General features: G+C 37.2%; 1 protein-coding gene across 3 annotated transcripts in view; it reads left to right on the top strand.

The window, feature by feature from the left end:
- The window catches only part of ZDHHC15 (zinc finger DHHC-type palmitoyltransferase 15), a 152,246-nt gene that overhangs the window by 42,933 nt on the left and 85,162 nt on the right, over positions 1–24,151 (top strand). For all 3 annotated transcript variants that reach the window (XR_003522533.1, XR_003522534.1, XM_027607767.1), the window contains exon 3: positions 17,282–17,376. Coding sequence is in view for 1 of the 3 variants with exons in the window: in XM_027607767.1 (XP_027463568.1) it covers positions 17,282–17,376 (95 nt within the window). In the remaining 2 variants the exon portion in view is untranslated. The remainder of the gene's footprint in view (positions 1–17,281; positions 17,377–24,151) is intronic.

The raw sequence follows: 24,151 nt of genomic DNA on the forward strand, positions 1-24,151 counted from the left end.
AAATACAGAGAACAAAATGATGTTTGCCAGAGGGAAGGGGGTTCAAGGAGAGGCAAAATGGGTGAAGGGGAATGGGAAATACAGGCTTTCAGTTATGGAATGAATAAGTCACTGGGATAAAAGGTACAGCATAGGGAATATAGTAAATAATATTGTAATAGCATTGTATGGGGACAGATGGTAGCTACACTTTTGGTGAGCATAGCATGATGTATAGAGAAGTTGAATCACTATATTGTGTACCTGAAACTAATCTAATGTGTGTCAACTATACTCAAATGAAAAAAAAATAATTAAAAAATAAAAACCCAGTGGTGTCTATTGTATACTTGGTAAAAATTTTAAAAAGTAATTTTGCTCCTTCACATTTTGACAAGTCTCTTTTGATATAGCTACATCTAAAAGTACATTTCAAAGCTATTACTCCCCTATTATCCCTCCCCAGTGGCCTGAGCTAGAACTTATATGCTCCTGTGTACTTCCCAATATGACTCCTGCAACCCCCTCTTGCATCAGTTTACTCCTTGATGGGGGCATATATGGAGCCAAAATGATGAGATCTATATGTATGAGGAAAGATCAGCCAGAGTGCAGCCAATGCTGTTTCAGAGTCATGATTTTGCTTCCGACCCTAGATGCATACCACTTGGCACTGCTTTCTATCATACAGACTAGAATTCCCAACACATTTAAATATGGCTATGAGAAAAATGAAAATGTTAGGCTGGGAAGTCAGAATAAATAGCTACCTATTATGCTAAATGTTAGAAAATCTAAAATGAAAAGACTGCAAAGAAAAAGGCCCATTTTTGTTTTTTGTTTGTTTGTTTAGAGGTTGTTAGAGTCAATATTTTTATTATTACCAGTTAACAGATGAAGGGAATGGAGACTAAAAGATAACTAAGGTTAGAGAATCCTAACACATTCTATTTCAGAGGTGCCTGGGTGGTTCAGTTGGTTAAGCATCTGACTCTTGATTTCAGCTCAGGTCATGATCTCAGGGTTGTGGGACTGAACCCAGTGTTGGTCTTCACACTCAGTGTGGAGTCTGCTTGAAATTCTCCCTTTCCTTCTGCCCTCCCCACTCCCCTCCCCACAACCACACACTCTCTCTCTCTAAAATAAATAAAATCTTTTAAAAAATACTATTTCAAATCCATTTATTATGTGCCAACTACTGCTCTAATGTACCTTAGGAGTATTGATTCATTTAATTCTCATTACAGCCCTCTGAAGTATTATTATATGCTCATTTATGGATGAGAAAAACTGAGTATAGACTGTATTAGTTTTCTAGGGCTGTCATAACAAATTATGACAAACATGGTGAAATAAAACAACCAAAATTTATTCTCAAATGGTTCTAGTAGGCAGAAGTGTGAAATGATGATATCTATGGGCCATACTCCCTCCAGAGGCTTAAGGGAAGATACCAAATCTTATCTCTTCCAGCTTCCAATGACTGCCTTTGTCTCTTGGCTTGTTAGCTGCATCACATCACCCCAGAAAAGACTCATTTTTAGATCTCTTTGGGATTTTTTTTGTCGCGTTGATTAAGATTTAATTTACATACAATAAAATCACTCTTTATAAATATACAGGTTGATGAGTTTTGACAAATGTGTAGTGACGTAAACACCATCAAGATAAAGAATATTTATATTTTCCTCAAAATATCCCTCTTCCCCCTTTACAAGCTATTTTCTCACTTTTCACCTTGGTAACCAATTATCTGTTTTCCCTTCAAATAGTTTTACCTTTCTCAGAATGTCCTATAAGTTGAATCGTAACCCTTTGTATCTGGCTTCTTTCACTTAGTAATATGCATTTAAGATTCATCCATGTCAGTGCATGTATGAGTAGTTTGTTTATTTTTACTGATGAGTAGTATTCTATATTATAGATGTACTCCAATTTGCTTATTTATTCACAAATACATGAGCATTTGGGTTGTTTCCAGTTTGGGGCTATTATGAATGAAGCTGATAAAAATATCCATGTACAGGCCTTCGCGGAAATGTGTTTTTATTTCTCTTGGGTAAATACCTGGGAGTGGATTGCTAGGCTGTATGGTAATTGTATGTTTAACTTTATAAGAAACTGCTAAACTGTTTTGCAAAGGGGTTCTACCATTTTACATCCCCATCAGTGATATATGAGCGTTCCAGTCACTCTACATCCTCACTGTCACTTGGTGTTGTCAGGGATTTTAAACCATTTTATTGTGTATGATGTGATATCTCCTTGTGGTTTTACTTTGCACTTATGTAACAATTAATAATAAGCATCTTTTCGTGTGCTTGTTTGCCATCTCTCTATCTTCTTTCATGAATTGTCTCAATCTTCTACCTATTTTTTATTGAGTCTTTTGTTTTATTATTAAGTTGTAAGAGATCATTAAATGTCTAGATACAAGTCTATCTGTTTTTAAGCAAATATGATCCTTTCAGGGACCAAATTAGGATCAATGGGAGAGAACTACCAGGAGGCTTATTTCTGCTTAATATGAGGAAGATGTGTCTAACAGTTATCTAACAATAGAATGGGCTGCCCCAAGAGTTAAATTTCCCATTACTTCAGGTATTCAAACAAAAGCTGGATGAACAATTATTAGCAATAGTGCAAAGAAGATTTATACACTTATACAACATGGAGACTATTGATCCAAATGGCATCTAATGACTTTTCCAAATCTAAAATTTTATATTAAAATAAATCAAGCCAATATCATATTAATGAGGTACAGAATCTATTGGTTGCATCAAAAAAAAGGAAATTCATTCTGAGGGAACCAAGCTGGAATTGGGATAACCCCAGCCACTTTCCCAGCCAGTGAAAAATTGGCTTACAAATCCCTAGCTACTATGTAGAAAGTAGGGATTCTCTGTTCTGCTTTGGTGTCCACTGTGAGTATCCCTGACAACAGGGAGGCATTGGGCTATACTTAATCCAAATGATACATACAGAATGGTGGCATCTCGACTATCCATTTTAAACCAGGAAAGTAGCCAAAGGTTATTCCATAAGTGATACTGCCCTGTGTACTTATTTATTCCAACAATCAATGAATCAGTGAAATGTTAAGTAAACATTATCAAAAAGAACACTGAAAACAAACCACTTTCCTCTTTTGAACAAAGCCATAGTGTGTCTGCCCCTGAAGTCTCTATAGTTTTTACCACCATATCTCAGAAAACAAATCACTAAGACTTAAGAGGAAGGAAAGGAGAGGAAGAAAACTGATGTCAATTAAGTCCTAGGAGTATGTGAGATACTTTTACATTTAAGTCAATTAGTTCTCACAACTTTGTCAGGCAAACTGATAAGGTTGTTTGTGTGTGTGTGTGTGTATACATATATCATGAGATCAGCAAAGTTAACCAGCTTCTCAAGGACACATAGTTATTAAGTGGCAGATCTAGAGTTCAAGCCCAAATCATCTGAATCCAAATACATTGTATTTTGCATGGCATTTCAATGCTCAAAACAGACCAAGAAGAGAGGCCTCTTCAGCTTGGAAAAAGAGAGGGGCTATAATCCAAGTCTATAAACACAGGCAGGCTATATATTTTGTTAGCTTTGTGTTGTTTACCAAATTCCAATATGCTGTGACTAGAAAGCTCTTTGAAACTGAAAAAATACTGAGTTTTTAAGACAATTAAAATGAAGCTCTGCTTTGCACAGGGGCTGGCAAACTTATGAGACTCATTACCTCCTAGAATTGGTATAGACTGAACATATAACCAGCTTCATAAAAGGTTTATATAAATTGATAGATGGTAGATGCCTAATGGATAATTAAAGGGGAAATAGGATATTTGAGAGACAACCCTAACTTTTGAAATTGATGCCAATAAGGAAAATCATGCTCTTTTAAAATGTGATGCCATATGTTGACACTAGACTTTGATACTACCATCAGAGAGACTCCTAAGGAGTAGCTGGCTAAACCTTGAAAACAACTCTTGGGGCGCCTGGGTGGCTCAGTCAGTTGAATGTCTGGCTCTTGGTTTTGGCTTGGGTCATGATCTCAAGGTTGTGGGATCGAACCCTGTGGCTGCACTCAGCACTGAATCTACTTGGGATTCTCTCTCTCCTCTCCCTCTGCTCCTCCCCCCACTCGTGCTTGCGCACTTTCTCTCTCTCTTCTCTCCCCCCCCCCCCCCGCCAAATAAATAAAATCTTAAAGAAAAAGAAAAGAACTCGAGAAAATCTTATATTCTCCTGGGGTAGGGGGTAGCTGAATAATGGAAACAACTCGGGGACAATTCTTGTGTTCTCACGAATTATCCTTAGCTCTTTGGCTACAATCTACGGGCATCTAACCCCATTCTCTCCAAATACTCCTTCAAATAGCTGAGAGAGAAGGTTCAGCTCTTTGTTCAAGTTTTTAAGACAGTGAAAGTAAATTAAGGCAATGAACTCACGTATTAGAATCAAAACGTCATTGATAGGTGTCTCCTACTCAGAGAGGTGACTGTCTCACTGACAAATTTCCCCCTGATAATAATCTGGGAATTTCTATCTTGGGCCAAAATGGGGATTTTAGTGAGGATTCTTTCAATTGCTAAAGCTACAGCTGCTGTCCCTATTTGAATGATGGTATGTAGTTGAAAGGTACACCCTTCTCCCCATTACCCAACTCTACCAACTCAAATGCTTTTAGTCATCAACTGATATAAAAGATACTATAGAAAATGTATCTTTTAAAATGAAACATAGTTTTCAATAATAGCTTTTAAAGAAAAGAGGTATGTTGGATAATTGCCACAATAACAGCCTTAGCATTTACTTGTCTAAATATATATAGTAAAATTTCATTATTTTCCTCTTTTCCCCAATTTGGTGCTCATCTTGCTGCATTTAGAGCAGCTTATCTGCTGCATTTATTCTTTTTTTTTAAATTTTGTTATGTTATGTTAATCACCATACATTACATCATTAGTTTTTGATGTAGTGTTCCATGATTCATTGTTTGTGTATAACACCCAGTGCTCCATTCAATACATGCCCTCCTTTGCTGCATTCATTCTTATTCACATAAGAAAGTGTATGCATGTGCATACACATACACACAAAATCACTCATTTTCCATTAGTCCCTGGGAACAACAGATAGGAAGGCATCCTGCTGGCAAAAGATGTTGCTAATAACAAATTTATGCTACTTCCACCATGTGGTTTCAGATTCCATAATTTTTATCAAGGTGTTTATGAATTATTATTTCAGGAAAAAAGTTCAAGTAGCTTTCTCATTGCAGAAGCTACTTCCATAATGGGTTATTTACAGTGCAACACAGTGACTAAATTCAGAAAAACTGCATGCCTAAGGATTTTTCTTTCGCAGTTGGTCATGTTCCTTATGGCTGATTTCTTCTTCTGAAAACCTTTGCCCATGTGGAAGGAAAAAAAAACTTGAAAGATTTTTGGCTTTCCATGTGGTAATCACAGCTCCAGCAGCTTCCAATGCCCCATGACTGTGATCACTACCAGATAAACAAAAGACTACTGTGCCTGTTTGCTTTAAAAAGTTATCTTCCTGGTTCATTCCAATGTCAATGAGTAGTGACAGTTCAGGAATACTGTTCAAAATCTCTTTGATTTTTCTGGTTATCTGGAATCTCACTAGAGCATCACACTTAAAAAACTCATTGTCCCTACGGTTTATAAGAATAACTACAGTTACAAAATATAAAGAAATATGTTTCTCATTTTTAAAAAAGATTTTATTGATTTGAGAGAGAGAGCAAGCACAAGCAGGGGGAGAGGCAGAGGGAGAGAGAAAGGGAGAAGCAGACTCTCTGCTAAGCAGGAAGCCCGATGCGGGACTCGAGGCCAGGACCCTAGGATCATGACCTGAGCTGAAGGCAGACGATTAACAGATTAAGCCATCCAGGCGCCCCTATGTTTCTCATGTTTTAAGGCAGAAAAAGAATGAATTTCCACACATTTGGACTCATACCTTAGGAACATCAAATATATAGGGAAAAACAAAATTGAGAATCATGGGTCCCACCCATAATATAATACTCACTGCAGGATGAAATGTGGCAGAGATGTGGAAATTGCCTGCCAGGGACGTTGGAGAGGAGCTTCCCCTTGGGATGGTGGGCTGAACCACCAAATGACCCCTAAAGCCCTGTTTTCTATAGCTCATCTGCCTGAGAATCACTTGGAGGAGTTGTTAGATTCTTGGACTCCCATTTCAGACCACTGATTCAGAATCTTTGGTGTAGAGCTTGAGGATCTGCATTCTAATAACCTCCCAAGGTGATTTTGATGCACACTGAAACTTGGGACCCACTGCTCCAAGGAAAAGAGCTTTGGACTGAGAATGAAGCAGCCTGGATTCTGGTTCCTTTGCTTCCATAACTCTGCTAGGTAACCCTAATCAAGTCACATACCCTACCTGTGCCTCAATTATTTCTCTATAAAATGAGGAGGTTAAACTAGAGGATCTCTATGTTCTCTAAGATTTTTTTCTTTTAAAATTGAATTACAATTAACATACAATGTTATGTTTTTCAGGTGTATGTTCTCTACGATTCTTATAAAATCTATACTATATTCCATATTCTACCAATCCAGTAATTGACTTTGACTTAGTCATTTAACCTCATGATCCCTCATTTTCTACCCATCTATTAAAAAAAAGTACTCATAACTTCTGTGAAACATTGGAATACAGGAACGAGGGTCAGCTGTTTTAAATTTTATGATTAAACCAGTCGTTAATTTGTAGTATTAGCTGGAACAATTTAAAATCCCACACTTCCCATCTCAATCATTGGAAGAAAAATAAATACCCTTAAAACACTATCAAGTATGAGTTTAGTTTGCAACATTCAGGGGTACGAAATTGCAGAGATTTATTACCTTTGAGGTGCACAAGAAAGTTATTTTCTCCTAATTTCTTTGCAACCAGAAGTTCCATAATCCCATTCCATACTGAAGGACAGGAGTTAGTTTATGTCCCTTCTAACTTAAATAGACATGGAATCTTTCCTGTATAAACTTCATAAAATCAAAGAAACAAAACCATAGCAAAAGATAACACAAAAGAATAATTTTATTTTTATTAAAAATCAATTACATGTAGTGTTTTTGAGGAATAAATGAAATAATACATGTAACATCTTAATAAATTCTCTGCGAGAAAAGATAACACAAAGAAACAATTTTTTTATTTTTTATTTTTATTTGAAATCGATTAACATGCAGTGTATTATTGATTTCAGAGGTAGAGTTTAGTGACTTATCAGTTGCATATAACACCCAGTGCTCATTACATGAAGTGCCCTCCTTAATGCCCATCACCCAGTTACCCTATCCCCTCACCCACCTCCCCTCCAGCAACCCTCAGTTTCCTATAGTTAAGAGACTCTTAACAATTTTAAAGTATTGTCTAAGATCAAAAATTCCAGTAACACTTCACAAGGGCTAGGCTTTGGAGGAAGAGTAACTATTATTCATTGGTGATAATGTAAACTAAGAAAAAAAATTTAAGCTTTTATTTAAATTCCAGTTAGTTAACATACAGTGTAATATTAGTTACAGGTGTACAATATAGTGATTCAACACTTCCACACAACACCTGGTGCTCATCACAACATAGGCACACCTTAATCCCCATCACCTATTGAACCCATCCCCCCACCCACTACCTCTCTGATAGCTATCAGGTTGTTCTCTGTAGTTAACAGTCTGTTTCTTGATTTGCCTCTCTCTTTTTTGCTTATTTGTTTTTTTTAATTTTAATTTAAATTCAAAATTTAGTTAACATATACTGTATTATTAGTTTCAGGGGGTAGAATTTAATGATTCATCATTACATATAACACCCAATTCTCATTACATCAAGTGCCTCCTTAATACCCATAACCCAATTACCCCATTGCCCCACCCACCTCCCCTCCAGCAACCCTGTTTGTTTCCTATAGTTAAGAGTGTTTTATAGTTTGCCTCCCTCTTTGATTTTATCTTGTTTTATTTTTTCTTCTCTTACCCTATGTTCATCTGTTCTGTTTCTTAAATTCCACAGGAGTGAAATCATGTGGTATTTGTCTTTCTCTGACTTATTTTCCTCAGCATAATACCCTCTAGTTCCATCCACATTGTTGCAAATGGCAAGATTTCATTCATTTTGATGGCTAAATAATATTCCATTAAATATACATACCACTTCTTTATCCATTCATCAACTGATGAACACCTGAGTTGCTTACATGATTTGGGTCTTATGAATAATGATGCTGTAAACATAAGGATGTATGTGTCCCTTTAAATTAGTGTTTTTGTATTCTGTGGGTAAATACCCAGTAATGTGATTACTGGATCATAGAACAGTTCTGTTTTTAAATTTGAAGAACCTCCATACTATTTTCCACAGTGGCTGCAACAGTTTACATTCATATCAACAATACAAGAGAATTCCCCTTTCTCCACATCCTCACCAACACCTGTTGTTTCTTGTGTTGTTAATGTTAGCCATTCTGACAGGTGTGAGGTGATATCTCATTATAGTTTTGATTTGCGTTTCCCTGATGATAAGTGATATTGACCATCTTTTCATGTGTCTGTTGGCCATCTGGATGTCTTCTTTGGAAAATGTCTATTCATGTTTTCTGCCCATTTTCTAATTGGACTAATCATTCTTTTGGTGTTGAGTTTTATAAGTTCTTTATATATTTTGGATACTAACCCTTTATTACATATGTCATTTGCAAATATCTTCTCTCAGTCTCTAGGTTGCCTTTTAGTTTTGTTGTTTCCTTCACTGTGCAGAAGCTTTTATTTTGATGAAGTCCCAGTAGTTTATTTTTGCTTTTGTTTCCCTTGCCTTAGGAGACATATCTAGAAAGAAGTTGCTATGGCCAATGTCAAAGAGGTTATTGCCTGTGTTCTTTTCTAGGATTTTGATGGACTCCTATCTCACAATTAGGTCTTTAATCCATTTTGAGTTTATTTTTATGTATGGTGTAAGAACGTGGTCCATTTTCATTCTTTTGCATGATGCTCTCCAGTATTCCCAGCACCATTTGTTGAAGAGACTGTCTTTTTCCCATTAGATATTCTTTCCTGCTTTGTTAGAGATTAATTGACCATATATTTATGGATTCATTTATGGGTTTTCTATTCTGTTCCACTGATCTATGTGTCTATTTTTGTGCCAGTATCATATTGTTTTGATTACTTTAGTTTTCTAATATAACTTGAAGTCTGGAATTGTGATGCCTCCAGCTTTGCTTTTCTTTTTCAAGGTTGTTTTGGCTATTTGGGGTCTTTACAAATACAAATTTTATGATGGTTTTTTTCTGGCTCTGTGAAAAATGCTATTGGTATTTTGATAGAGATTGCATTAAATGTGTAGATTGCTTTGGGTAGTATATGCATTTTAACAATATTTTTTCTTCTAATCTATGGGCATGGAATGTTTTTACATTTCTTTGTGTCCTCTTCAGTTTCTTTCAGCAGCATTTTATAGTTTTCCCAGTACAGGTCTTTCACCTCTTTGGTTAGGTTTATTCCTAGGTATCTTATGGTTTTTGGTATACTTGTAAATGGGAATGATTCCTTAATTTCTCTCTCTGATGCTTCATTATTGGTGTATGGAAATGCAACAGATTTGTGTAGGTTGATTTTGTATCCTGTGACTTTACTGAAATCATATATCAGTATAGTTTATTGGTGGAGTCTTTGAGGTTTTCTGTATAGAGTATCATGTCATGTGCAAATAGTGAAAGTTTTACTTCTTTCTTGCCAACTTGGATGCCTTTTAATTTCTTTTTGTTGTCAGATTGCTGTGGCTAGGACTTCAGATACTATGTTAAATAACAGTGGTGAGAGTGGATGCCCTTGTGTTGTTCCTGAACGTAGAGGAACGTACAGGAAAGCTCTTAGTCTTTCCCCATTGAGTATGTTAGCTATGGGTTTTTCATAAGATGGCGTTTATTGTGTTGAGGCATGTTCCATGTAAACCTACTTTGTTGAGGGTATTTATCATGAATGGATATTGTACTTTGTCAAATTCTTTTTCTGCATCTTTTGAAATGATCACATGATTCTTATCCTTTCTTTTATTATTTTTTTAAAGATTTATTTATTTACTTTTAGAGAGAGAACAAGCAGGAGGAGGGGCAGAGGGAGAGGGAGAGGAGAATCCCAAGCAGACTCTCTGCTGAGTGCATAGCCCAGCGTGGGACTCAATCTTATGACCCTGAGATCACGACCTGAGCAGAAATCAGGAGTCCCAACGCTTAACCAACTGAGCCACCCAGGTGCCCCTTATCCTTTCTTTCATTAATATGGTGTATAATGTTGATTGATTTGTGAATATTGTACCACCCTTGCATCATGTGAATAAATCCCATTTGATTCTGGCGAATGATTTTTTTTAATGTATTGTTGGAATCAGTTTACTAGTATTTTGTTGAGGAATTTTGCATGTATGGTCATCACAGAGATACTGGCCTGTAGTTCTCTTATTTTGTACTGTCTTTTTCTGGTTGGGGTATCAGGATAATGCTGTCCTCATAGAATGAATTTGAAAGATTTCCTTCCTCTTCTATTTTTTTTTTAATAGTTTGAGAAGAATAGGTATTAACTCTTCTTTAAATGTTTGGTAGAGGGAACCTGGGTGGCTCAGTCATTAGGCGTCTGCCTTTGGCTCAGGTCAGGATCCTGGGGTCCTGGGATTTAGCCCCACATTGGGCTTCCTGCTCGGTGGGCCTGCTTCTCCCTCTCCCTCTGCCTGCTGCTCCCCCTGCTGTCCTCTCTCTCTCTCTCTCTCTCTCTCTGTCAAATAAATAAATAAAATCTTTCAAAAAAATAAAGTAAATAAATGTTTGGTAGAATTTGTCTGTGAAGCCATCTGGTCCTGGACTTTTGTTTGTTGGGAGGTTTTTGATTACTGATTCAGTTTCTTTGCTGGTTATTGGTATGTTCGTGTTTTCTATTTCTTCCTGTTTCAGTTGTGGTAGCTTATATGTTTTTAGGAATTTATCTATTTCTTCCAGGTTGTCCAGTTTGTTCACATAATGTTTGTATTTCTCTGGTCTTAGTTATCCTTTCTTCTCTCTCATTTGTGATTTTATTTATTTGAGTCCTTTCCCTTTTCTTTTTGATAAGTCTAGCTAGAGGGTTATCAGTTTTATTAACTTTCTCAGTGAAGCAGATCCTGTTTTCATCGATCTGTTCTATGGGGGTTTTTTTGTTTGTTTTCTTTTTTAGTTTCTATATCATTTATTTCTGCTCTACTTTTTACCTTCTTTCTGCTGGCTTTAGGCTTTGTTGTTCTTTTTCTACTTTCTTTAGGTGAAAGGTTATGTTCATTTGAGGTTTTTCTTGCTTCTTGAACTAGGCCTGTTTGGGCATGCATGTCCCTCTTGTGATCATTTTCCCGCATCCCAAAGGTTTTGAATCATCGTGCTTTCATTTTCCTATGATCTTTTTATTTCTTCTTTGATTTCCTGGTTGACCCATTCATTGTTTAGTAGCATGTTGTTTAACCTCCATGTATTTGTGGTCTTTCCACATTTTTTCTTGTGGTTGAATTCTAGTTTCATACTGTTGTGATCAGAAAAGATCATGATATGACTTCAGTCTTTTTGTATTTATTGAGGCCTGATTTGTGACCTAGTATGTGATTTAATCTGTAAAATGACCCATGTGCTTTTGAAAAGAATGTGTATTCTGCTGTTTTAGTATGGAATGTTCTGCATATATCTGTTAATTCCATCTGGTCCAGTGTGCCATTCAAAGCCATTGTTCCCTTCTTTATTTTCTGTTTAGATGATCTATCCATTGATGTAACTGGGAGGTTAAGTCCACCACTATTTTTATATTATAATCAATTAGTTTCTTTATGTTTGTTATTTTATTTATTTGGGTGCTCCCATATGGGTGCATAAATATTTATAATTGTTAGATCTTGTTGGATTGTCCCCTTTATTATGATATAGAGCCCTTTTTCGTCTCTTTTTTTCCAGTCTGTTTTAAAATCTGGCTTGTCTGATATAACTATTGCTACTCTGGCTTTCTTTTGACATCCATTTGCGTGATAAATATTTCTCTATCCCTCATTTTCAATCTGCAGGTGTCTTCAGGTCTACAATGAGTCTCTTGTAGACAACATATAGATGAGTCTTGTTTTTTTTTCTTTCATCCATCCTGACACCCTGTCTTTTTATTCAGCATTTAGGCCATTTACAAAGTAATTATTGGTAGATTGTATTTAGTGCCATTTTATTACCTGTTTTGTCATTGATTCTGGTGATTTCTCTGATCCTTCCTTGTCTTTGTCACTTTTGGGTTCTCCTTTGCCCTCAAAGAGTCCCTTTTAATATTTCTTGCAGGGCAGATTTAGTGTAACAAATTCCTTTAGTTTTTCTTTGTGTAACTCTTTTTCTCTCCTCCTATTCTGAATGATAGCCTTGCTGGATAGAGTATTCTTTGTTGCAGATTTTTCCCATTTGGCACTTTGAACATATCATGCCACTCCTTTCTGGCTTTCCAAGTTTCTGTTGAGAAGTCTCCAGCTAGCCTTATGGGTCTTCCCTTGACAGTTAAGGGCTTCTTTTTTCTTGTTGCTTTTAAGATTTTTTTCTTTATTGCTATAGTTTGCAAATTTAATTACAATATGTCTTGGTGTTGGCCTGCTTTTATTGATTTTGATGGGAGTTCTTTGTGCCTCCTAAATCTGGTATCTGTTTCTTCTCCAGATTTGGGAAGTTTTCAGCTATTATTTCCTCGAATGAATTCTCTGCCCCCTTTGGTCTCTTCTTCTTCTTCTGGGACTCCTATAATATGAATGTCATTATGTTTGATGGAGTCTCTGAAATCCCTAAGTCTCTTCTCATGTTGCATTAAGTGTTCCTATCTTGTGTTCAGATTCGTTGTTTCCATTATATTGTTCTATGCTGCATCATTCCCACTTCTTCCAGTCTACTGTTCATTGCTTCGAGCCTGTTTCCCATCTTGTTTATTGCATTCTTCATCTCTGATTCATTCTTTTTTAACTCTTTGATCTCTGTGGTAAAGGTCTCACTGATGTCTTCTATTCTTTTCTCAAGCCCAGTGAGTATCCTTATGATTGTTGCTTTAAATTCTCCAGCAGGCATGTTACTTATATCTGTTTCACTTACATCTCTGGCCATGGCCTTATATTGTTCTTTCATTTAGGATACCTTCCTGTCTTGGCATTCTATCTAAGTCTCTGCCTTCTTGTTTGTGTTAGAAAAGCCAGTTATGTCTCCTGGTCCTGAAAGTAATGGCATTATGAAGAAGAGGTCATGTCGTGCAAAGGGCCTGGCACTTCAGGGAGTGTCTCTGGTGTGTGTTGCTTGTACTCTGCTGTTGTGTTTTGTCTGCACTTCCTTCAAGCCAGTCTGCAGAGGCTCTCCTTGCCTGCTGTGTGCAGTGTTTGGTCCCTAGTCTGAATGTGGTGAGTTTTAACTAGATGTGCTCTGGTCTGCTTATGAAATGAAACCTGACACCCCTTCTACCAGAACTGAAGTCCTGCAGAACTCTCTGGTTGGGACACATGGTGTGGGCAGGAATTTGTTCTGGTCTTCTGGGGAGGGCCCATTCTGCTGGGACTGAGGCAAGCGTGACTGAGAAAGGCAGTCCCATCAGAGTACAAGGGTGAAGGGCTTGGTGTAAGCATGTTAGGCAGCCAGTGTCAATTCTGCACTGCTTCCTGTACATGGCTTTGTGTTTATGCTGAGGAGAGGAGGAGGGAAATGCCACCATCCAGCTCCTTTGTTCCTGGGGAGGGGTCTTGCAAACACTTTCTCCCAGAGATGTGTTCCAAGTAGAGTAAATAAATCTCCCCCTTTTGTGTCCCAGGTGTTCTTCAAATCATTGTTTTCATGCTGTCTACTCCCAGTTTGTGTGCTTGCCTTCTCTCCAAGAGCAGCACTTGTTCTTCAAGCTCTATTCCAGTCAAGCCTGTGGACCTTTAAAGCTCTAGGCTTTATATATATATATTTGTTTGTCAGAGAGAGAGAGAGAGAAAGAACAAGCAGGAGAAGCAGCAGGCAGAAGGAGAAGCAGGCTCCCTGCTGAGCAAGGAGCCTGATTCGGGACTCGGGACTCGATCCCGGGACCTTGGGATCATGACCTGAGCTGAAGGCAGAAGCTTAAATGACTGAATCACCCAGGTGTCCCTAAAGCTCTAGGATTTAAGCCCTGCTGGTTGCATGAACTCACTAAATTCAGCCCCTCTCATTTTCTAAGCCAATGGCTTTGGGGAAACCTTCTCCTTTTGCATCCCCCTGTCTGCTCCTCTCTCTCTTTCTCTCTCCCTCTCTCTTCTCCATGACCACATCTCCCCTCCACAGCACCCACAATCCTTTTCCCCCTAAACCACATTTCCACAGTTACTACCTTCTTTGATGTGGTCTCTTCTCTCCCTATAGTTGTGTAGTTTGTTCTGTCAGGCTTCTAGTCTATTTCTGGGCTATTTATGATGATTTGATAGTTATTTAGTTGTGTTCATGAGTTGAAATGAGCTTAGGGTCTTCCTACTCCACCACTATCTTCCCTCTTCCCCAAGTGAATTTTTACTATAAAGATGAAAAGATTTCTAGTTTGTGGGGTGATACATATGGAACTTTGATATCCTCACTCTGCTGTGACCTGAAACCACCAGGGAGATGACAGAGTGTAACAGACCCTTGTAGGTACTTTAATTGAACCTGTGAAATAAGGGTTGGAGCAGGTGATATCTGAGGTCCCTTCCAACCAGTCTTGCTCACTATACCACCCCAACACTGATCACAGGACTTGGGGATCCACAACCCAGTGAGTGGCCACGTGGAACCTTCTGGTGCCCAGCCACAGAACAGGTGTGGGAGGGTGCATGGGTGGGGCAGCAGCAGGAAGGTGTCAGTGGATAGGTGGGTGGGAGTTCAGTGGGTTCCATGTGAGCAGGATCCCCATGCTTCCCTCATGTGAGTGCTCCCCTCGTGGTTCTTCCCTGCAATGCCTGGACATGCCTGTCCTGAATATCACCTGAGTGGTCCTGTGGAAACTTATGGTTCCCCTACACCAGAAAAAAACTTTTTTTTTTAAGTGGCAGTTTGACATTATCTGCCAAAAGGCCTATGTTTGGGCCTAGCAATCCCACTTTAAGGAACTGACCCTATAGATTTAGTATATGTGCCAATGACATATATACAAAGTTTTTTTATTACAGCATTATTTGTAGTAGCAAGAGAACAGGAAAAAACTAAATTTTCATCAGAAACACTTCGGTTAAATTATGGCATGTTGATGCAATGAAAATCCATGCAACATTTTTAAAGAAAGTGAGAAGCTTACTCTTTGCAAGTTATATTAAATAGAATGATTTCCAACTTATAGATGATGAAAAAGTAATTGGTATGAAACCGTGAATAGAATACTACTATTTGTGTGAAAAAAAACACACTGTTTCAGGGCTTTTATATGTATAAAATATAAAAGGGTACAGAATGAAGTCATGAAACCATAACATTTGTTGCTTCTAGGAAGGAAACTTGGTGGCTGAGGGACAGGGATGGAAGGGAAACTTTTCACTGTGTACTATTTTATGCCTTCAAATTTTGAATTTTGTGAATGTATTACCTTTCAAAAGAAATACAATGAAAAAATTTTTAAATATTACAAAATTTCCATATTTATATTGTGTTCATATATTCATATAAACACATAAAAATCAAAAGATCTGTACCGATACACACCAAACAGCAGACAGGTATTAATGCCCTAAGAGGGGGAGGTGGGAGGCTAGATGTATGTGTGTGGTAGATTTTACTTTTTACTTTAAATTGCTTGAATTTGAAAATGAGATTTCATAATTACACAAATGAAGCACATTAAAAAAGGAATTATATCATAAGACTAGGAGCACTGGGCTAAGAGAGTACAGCTTTTTCAATTCAACTACATATGTATAAGGCACTCAGCCCTATTAACTTGGTCTTGAGTCATCATTCCCTTGAGTCTTTCTGATTGACGTAATAACACCTTGCCACATGAGAACTCACAATGAAACAGTAAAGTGACCATCAGTCTTATAATGGCCTATGTGGAGAATAGTGAAATTTCTGATATCAGAAGAGCTATCCAAGGGGCGCCTGGGTGGCTCAGTCGGTTAAGGGGCTACCTCCGGCTCAGGTCATGATCCCAGTGTCCTGGGATCGAGCCCCACATCACGGTCCCTGCTCAGTGGAGAGTCTGCTTCCCCCTCTCCCTCTGCCTGCCTCTCTGCCTACTTGTGCTCTCTCTCTCTCTGTCAAATAAATAAATAAAATCTTAAAAAAAAAAGAAAAGCTATCCAAGAGACAGAGTATAAAAAGATGAGCAGTAGAAGCAACTTTTACAACTATCGCAGATACAACTCACATTTCAAAAAAGCATATAATCTGAAGACATTGTCATGTTTTATTAGTTTAACAAAGTTGAAAGTGACTGCTCTGTACATAATTACCTTAACAATGTTGATGCTGAAGTGAAAGTTCACTGTCATATTTATGTTAAGTTTAATAGTGTTTTTAATGTAAAATTAGGACTGAAGATTATTCCCCTACTAGCCTTCGTCCCGGGATGTGGCTCTAACCAGATTCAGTTATGCAGCCACGTAGAACCTTGCTTTCTAGTGCTGGAAAAGATGTCTCTAACTACTGCCTTCAATAAATATGAATCCAGATTGCTTGCAAAAAGAAAATGAACATATAGTCTTTGAGGTTACTGAAAAGAATTTGTGATTTATAGTCAGTAATCCTGTGTTTAAGACCTGGATACATTATAATGTAGCTGTATCACTGGATAATCAGCTATTCCTGATAACCAACTGTCCCTATCCTATTACCTATCTCACAAAGTTATTGAAACAATAAAATGAGATAATATTATGAAATCATGTTGTAAACTCTATAGTGTTGTGCAAATACTATCATTATCATCTTTTAGCACCTACAATGGCAGAGATAATGATAAGTGGCTATGGTAGCTTCCCTCACATTGTCATAAAGAACATTTCCCCTTTAGTTTTAGAATCACATGGCAACTTTTAAAACATACAACTTCCAGAAGGTCTCACTGAAAATTTGGCACTGTAACCTATTTTTGTCACTTCATGGGGAAAAGGTAAGAATTAACATTTTATAATAACAATAGAAAATACTTGGTAATAAGAAAACAAAACAGAAATTTGTGGTCTAGTTTTATGTCTTTCTGAACTGCTAGAAATGGACAAAAAAGATAATATGAACACTGATTTTTTTTCTCTTAAATTTCAGTTATCTACCTCATATTTTACCATGCCATCTTTGTGTTCTTTACCTGGACCTACTGGAAGTCTATATTTACACTCCCACAACAGCCAAATCAAAAGGTAAGAATCATGGTTACTTCCTAAAGGCTAAAGAGACAGGCAAGCAGAAATGCAAAACAAAACAAAAGAAGTTGAAAAAAGAAGCAAATAACCTTCATTTACAGAAGAGAGATTCAGGATAATCTTTAAAAAGGCCTCTTAGTGATAAAGGTAAATTAAGGGTAGGATAGTCTATAGAAGGATAATCTATTGCAAAATCACTGGCCATAGATACTTTGAAGACTAAGAAACCACTGTTTGAATTAGTGGTATAATTATTTTTTTATTTTTATTTCAATTCAATTTAGTTAACATGTAATATATTATTAGCTTCAGGAGTAAAATTTAGTGATTCATCAATAACATATATCATCCAGTGCTCATTACATCAACTGTCCTCCTTAAAGCCCTTCACCCAGTTACCCCATCTCCCACTCACCTCCCCCCAACAACCCTCAGTTTGTTTCCTATAGTTAAGAGTCTCTTATGGTTTGTCTCCCTCTCTGGTTTCATCTTATTTTATTCTCCCTTCCCTTCCCCTATTTTCATCAGTTTTGTTTCTTAAATTCCACATATGAGTGAAATCATATGGTATTTGTCTTTCTCTGATGACTTATTTTGCTTGGCATAATACCCTCTAGTTCCATTCACATCATTGCAAATGGTAAGATTTCATTCTTTATGATAGCTAATAATATTCCTTTGTGTATGTATATATATATCTATATCTATATCTATATCTATATCTATATCTATATCTATATATATATATATATACACACACACACACACACCACATCTTCTTTATCCATTCATCTGTCAATGGACATCTGGGTTCTTTCCATATTTTGGCTACTGGGGACACTACTGCTATAAACATTGGGGTGCATGTGCCCCTTCAAATCAATATTTTTGTATCCTTTGGATAAATACCTAGCAGTAAAATTGCTAGGTAGTAGGGTATTTCTATTTTTAACTTTTTGAGGAACCTCCATACTGTTTTCCAGAGTAGCTGCACCAGTGTGCATTCCTCCAACAGTGTAAGAAAGTTCCCTTTCTCTGCATCCTCACCAACATCTGTTGTTTCTTGTGTTGTTAATTTTAGCCATTCTGACAGGTGTGAGGTGATATCTCATTGTGGTTTTGATTTATATTTCCCTGATGCTGAATGATGTCCAAATTTTTTCACGATAGTCATTTGTATGTGTTCTTTGGAGTCTTTAGGTTCTCTAGGTAGACTATCATGTTGTCTGTGAAGAGTGAAAGTTTGACTTCTTTGCCAATTTGGACATATTCTATGTCTGTTCATGTCTTCTGCCCATTTCTTGACCGGATTATTTGTTTTTTGGGTGTTAAGTTTGATAATTTCTTTATAGATTTTGGATATTAGCCCTTTATCTGAGATGTCATTTGTGAATATCTTTATTCTGTCCATTGTCTTTTGGTTTTGTTGATTGTTTCCTTTGCTGTGCAGAAGCATTTTATCTTGATGAAGTCCCAATAGTTCACTTTTGCTTTTGTTTCCTTTGTCTTTGGAGACCTGTCTAGCAAGAAGTTACTGTAGCCAAGGTCAAATAAGTTGCTGTCTGTGTTCTCCTCTAGGATTTTGATGGATTCCTGTCCCACATTTAGGTCTTTCATCCATTTTGAGTTTATCTTTGTGTATGCTGTAAGAAAGTGGTCCAGTTTCATTCTTCTGCATGTGGCTGTCCAATTTTCCCAAGATCAGCTGTTGAAGAGACTGTCTTTTTTCAAATGGATATTCTTTCCTGCTTTATCAAACATTAACTAACAATAGAGTTGAGAATCCATTTCTGGGTTCTTTATTCTATTCCATTGATATATGTGTTTGTTTTTATACCAGCACCATACTGTCTCAATAATTTCAACTTTGTAATACAACCTGCAGTCTGGAATTGTGATGCCTCCAGCTTTGGTTTTCTTTTTCAACATTCCTTTGGCTATTTCGCAATTTTTTCAGATTCCATACAAATTTTAAGATTGTTTGTTCCAGCTGTGTGAAAAATGCTGGCAGTATTTTGGTGGGGATTGCCCTGGATGTGCAGATTGCTTTGTGTAGCATACACATTTTAACAATATTTATTCTTCCAATCCATGAGCATGGAATGTTTTTCCATTTTTTGTGTCTTCCTCAATTTCTTTCATAAGTGTTCTATAGTTTTCAGAGTACAGATCTTTTATCTCTTTGGTTAGGTTAATTCCTAGGTATGTAATCGTTTTTGGTGCAGTTGTAAATGGGATCGATTCCTTGATTTCTCTGCTGCCTCATTGTTAGTGTATAGAAATGCAACAGACTTATGTGGGTTGACTTTATATCCTGCAACTTTGCTGAATTCCTGTATCAGTCCTAGCAATTTTTGGGTAGTCTTTAGGTTCTCTAGGTAGACTATCATGTTGTCTGTGAAGAGTGAAAATTTGACTTCTTTGCCAATTTGGATGCATTCTATTTCTTTTTATTGTCTGATTGTTGAGGCTAGGACTTCCTGTACTATGTTGAACAACAGTGGTAAGAGTGGACAACCCTGTCATATTCCTGACCTTAAGACAAAAAAGTTGTGTCTTTTGTATATGCCTTTATGATGTTGAGGTATGTTCCCTCTATCCCTACATTTTGGAGGGTTTTTATCAAGAGAGGATGCTGTATTTTGTCAAATGATTTTTCTGCATCTATTAAGAGGATCATATGGGGTTCTTGTCCTTTCTTTTATTGATATGATGTATCACAATGATTGATTTGTGGATGCTGAAACACCCCTGCAGCCCAAGAATAAATTCCACTGGGTCATGGTGAATAATCTTTTTAATGTATTGTTGGATCCTATTAGCTAGTATCTTGGTGAGAATTTTTGCATCCATGTTCATCAGGGATATAGGTCTGTAATTCTTTTTGGTGGAGTCTTTGTCTGATTTTGGGATCAAGGTAATGCTGGCCTCATAGAATGAGTTTGGAAGTTTTCTTTCTATTTCTATCTTTTGGAAAAGTTTCAGATGAATAGGTATTAATTCTTCTTTCAGTGTTTGGTAGAATTCCCCTGGGAGGCCATCCGGTCCTGGACACCTATTTCTTGGAAGATTTTTGATGACTGATTCAATTTCTTTCCTGGTTATAGGTCTGTTCAGGTTTTCTATTCCTGTTTCAGTTTTGGTAGTTTATATGTTTCTAAGAATGCATCCATATTTTCCAGATTGCCTAATTGTTTGGCATATAATTGCTCATAATATTCTCTTATATGTGTTTGTATTTCTTATAATATTCTCTTATGTTTGTTTGTATTTCTTCAGTGTCGGTTGTGATCTCTCCTCTTTCATTCATGATTTCATTTATTTGGGTCCTTTCTCTTTCCATTTTGAGAAGTCTGGCTAGGAGTTTATCAATGTTATTAATTCTTTCAAAGAACCAGATCCTAGTTTCGTTGATCTGTTCTACTGTTTTTTTATTTCTATATCTTTGATTTCTTCTCTAATCTTTAGTATTTTTCTTCTCCTGCTGGATTTAGGCTTTATTTGCTGTTTTTTTTCCCAGCTCCTTTAGGTGTAAGGTTAGGTTGTATGTGTGAGACTTTTCTTGTTTCCTGAGAAAGGCCTGTATTGCTATATACTTCCCTCTTAGGACCACCTTTGCTGCATCCCAAAGGTTCTGAACTGTTGTGTTTTCATTTTCATTTGCATCCATGTATTTTTTTAATTGTTCTTTAATTTCCTGGTTGACTCATTCATTCGTTAGTAGGATGTTCTTTAACATCCATGTATTTGTGGTCTTTCAAAATTTCTTCTTGTGGTTGACTTCAAGTTTCATAGCATTGTGATCTGAAAATATGCAGGGTATAATCTCAGTTTTTTTGTACCGGTTGAGACTTGATTTGTGACCCAGTATGTCATCTGTTCTGGAGAATGTTCCATGTGCACTCGAGAAAAATTTCTGTTCTGCTCTTTTAGGATGAAATGCTCTGACTATATCATTGAAATCTATTTGGTTCAGTGTGTCATTCAAAGCCCTTGTTTCCTTGTTGATCTTCTGCTTAGATGATCTGTCCATTGCTGTGAGTGGGGTGTTAATGTCCCCTACTATTATTGTATTATTGTTGATGTGTTTCTTTAATTTTGTTTTTAATTGGTTTGTATACTTATCTGCTCCCAACTTGGGGGCATAAATATTTGCAATTGTTAGATCTTCTTGTTGGATAGAACCTTTATTATGATATAGTGTCCTTCTTCATCTCTTACTACAGTCTTTTGTTTAAAATCTAGTTTGTCTGATATAAGGATGGCTACTCAAGCTTTCTTTTGATGTCCATTAGCATGATAAATGGTCTTCCACACCCTCACTTTCAATCTGGAGGTGTCTTTGGGTCTAAAATGAGTCTCTTATTGGTGGGTCTTCTTTATTTTATCCATTCTGATACATTATTTCTTTTGATTGGAGCATTGGGGCCATTTACATTTAGAGTAATTATTGAAAGATATGAATTTAGTTCCATTGTATTACCTGTAAAGTCACTGTTCCTGTAGAATTTGTCTGTTCCTTTCTGGTCTCTGTTACTAATGGGCTCTCTCTCTGCTCAACGTATCCCCTTTAATAGTTCTTGTAGCACTGATTTGATGTTTACAAATTCCTTTAGTTTTGGGGGTGCCTGGGTGACTCGGTTAAGTGTCTATCTTCAGCTCTGCCCCTTCCCCCCCAACTTGTGCGCTCTCACTCTAGTAAATAAATAAAATCTTTAAAAATATATAAATTCCTTTAGTTTTTGTTTTTCCTGGAAACTCTTTATCTCCCCTTCTATTCTGAATGACATTTAGCTGCATATTTTTCCCATTTAGCACATTGAATATGTCATGCCAGTCCTTTCTGGTCTGCCAGGTCTCTGTGGACAGGTCTGCTGCCAGCCTTATATGTCTACCCTTGTATGTTAAGGACTTCTTTTCCCCAGAGCTGCTTTCAGAATTTTCTCTTTATCTTTGCAGTATATAAGCTTCACTATAATATGTTGAGGTGTTGACCTATTTTGTTGATTTTGAGGGGGTTCTCTGTGCTTCCTGGACTTGAATGCCTGTTTCCTTCCACAGATTAGGGAAGTTCTCAGCTATAATTTGTTCCAATAAACCTTCTGCACCTTTCTCCCACTCATCTTCTAACACTCCTATAATATGAATATTATTTCACTTTGTTGATTCACTGAGTTCCCTTAGTCTACCTTCATGATCTAATAGGTTTCTTTCCCTCTTCTGTGCAACGTCCTTATTTCTATCATTTTATCTTCTGTGTCACTGATTCCCTCTTCTGCTTTGTTCATTCTTGTTTTTATGCCCTCCACTTTGGACTGTATCTCGGTAATAACATTTTTAATTTCACCCTGACTAGATTTTAGTTCTTTTATCTCTATAGTAAAGGATTCTCTAGTATCTTCTATGCTTTTTTCAAGCCCAGCTAGTATCTTTATAATCATTGTTTTTAATTCTAGTCAGACATCTTACTTATATCAGTATTGATCCCTGGCAGTGAGTACTACCTCCTGTTCTTTCTTTTGGTGTGAATTTCTCCATCTTGTCATTTTGTCTGGGAAAGAAAAGAAGAAAGAAAGAAAACAACAACAAAAACTTAGATTAGATCCTGGATGTGTTTTGATCCATTTGTTGAAAGAAACTAGATCCCAAAGTCAGAAAGAAAAAGAAAACATATATATAATACAATGAGAGCAAACCAAAAATAATATATATAAGCTATATATAAAAATTTAAATTATAAAAGATTAAAAATGAACTGAAAAAAATAAATAAGAAAATAACTGAAAAAATAATACTCAAAGACTAAAAAATGAAAATACAAAGAATGCTGTATACTGTTTTTCCCAAGAGCTGAAGCTATCCAGCCCTCTATAAACCATAATTTTGGTGAGAGTGAGTTGTTTGGGCTGGTCCTCTGGGGGAGGGGCCTGTTGCACTGATTCTCAGGTGGACTTACCCTAGTGGAAAATCACCTCACATATGCAGAGGCAGGATTTGGTGTAAGCAGCTCTAGACTCCACTAGGTGGCACTGTTTTGCTCCCTGAAGGTTTTCAGGGCTCATGGGCGCACTGAATATGGCTGCACCCTACCTTCCAGCCCTGAAGCTGAAAATTCTTGCCCTCCACTCTTCAGTGAGCCCTCACAGAATAGCAATTAATCACTCTTATCTCACCGGTTTCCATCAGAACTGTGTTCACCTGGCCTGTGACCAAGCATTTTTATCTCAGTCACGTGACTGAGTTTTAAAACTCCAAATTTATGGCCTCTTGCCGCTTGGACCACTGCTTTTCCTCCTGGGGAAGGGGGTGTATCTCAGCACGCTTCTGCCTTTTGCTGGACCCTTCCCAGGAAAGGGGTGGCACGACTGTCCAGGGGTTTGCAGTTTATGGCAATACAGAGCACAAAGGTGGAACCTGCATGCCCTGTTCGCAAACGGCTTCCCTGCTCTTATGCCTGGGAACTCTGCCACAGTCAGGCATCACCCATTCTTCTTGTGACCCCAGGGATCCTCCCACCATGCTATCACACCTGGGATTCTGCCCCACTTCACCACCTGAGCACCTTTAAGCCAGTCACATCCCCCTCTGTAACAGACTTATAAAAGTTATGATTTTGCACGCCACTGCTTTTTTTTATTATGTTCAATTAGCCAACATATAATACATCATTAGTTTTTGATGTAGTGTTCAACAATTCATTACCTGCATATAACACCCAGTGTTCATCACCACACGTGCCCTCCTTAATGCCCATCACCTGATTACCCCATTC

The sequence above is a fragment of the Zalophus californianus genome, chromosome X, assembly GCF_009762305.2.
Source record: "Zalophus californianus isolate mZalCal1 chromosome X, mZalCal1.pri.v2, whole genome shotgun sequence".
Taxonomy (NCBI): Eukaryota; Metazoa; Chordata; class Mammalia; order Carnivora; family Otariidae; genus Zalophus; species Zalophus californianus.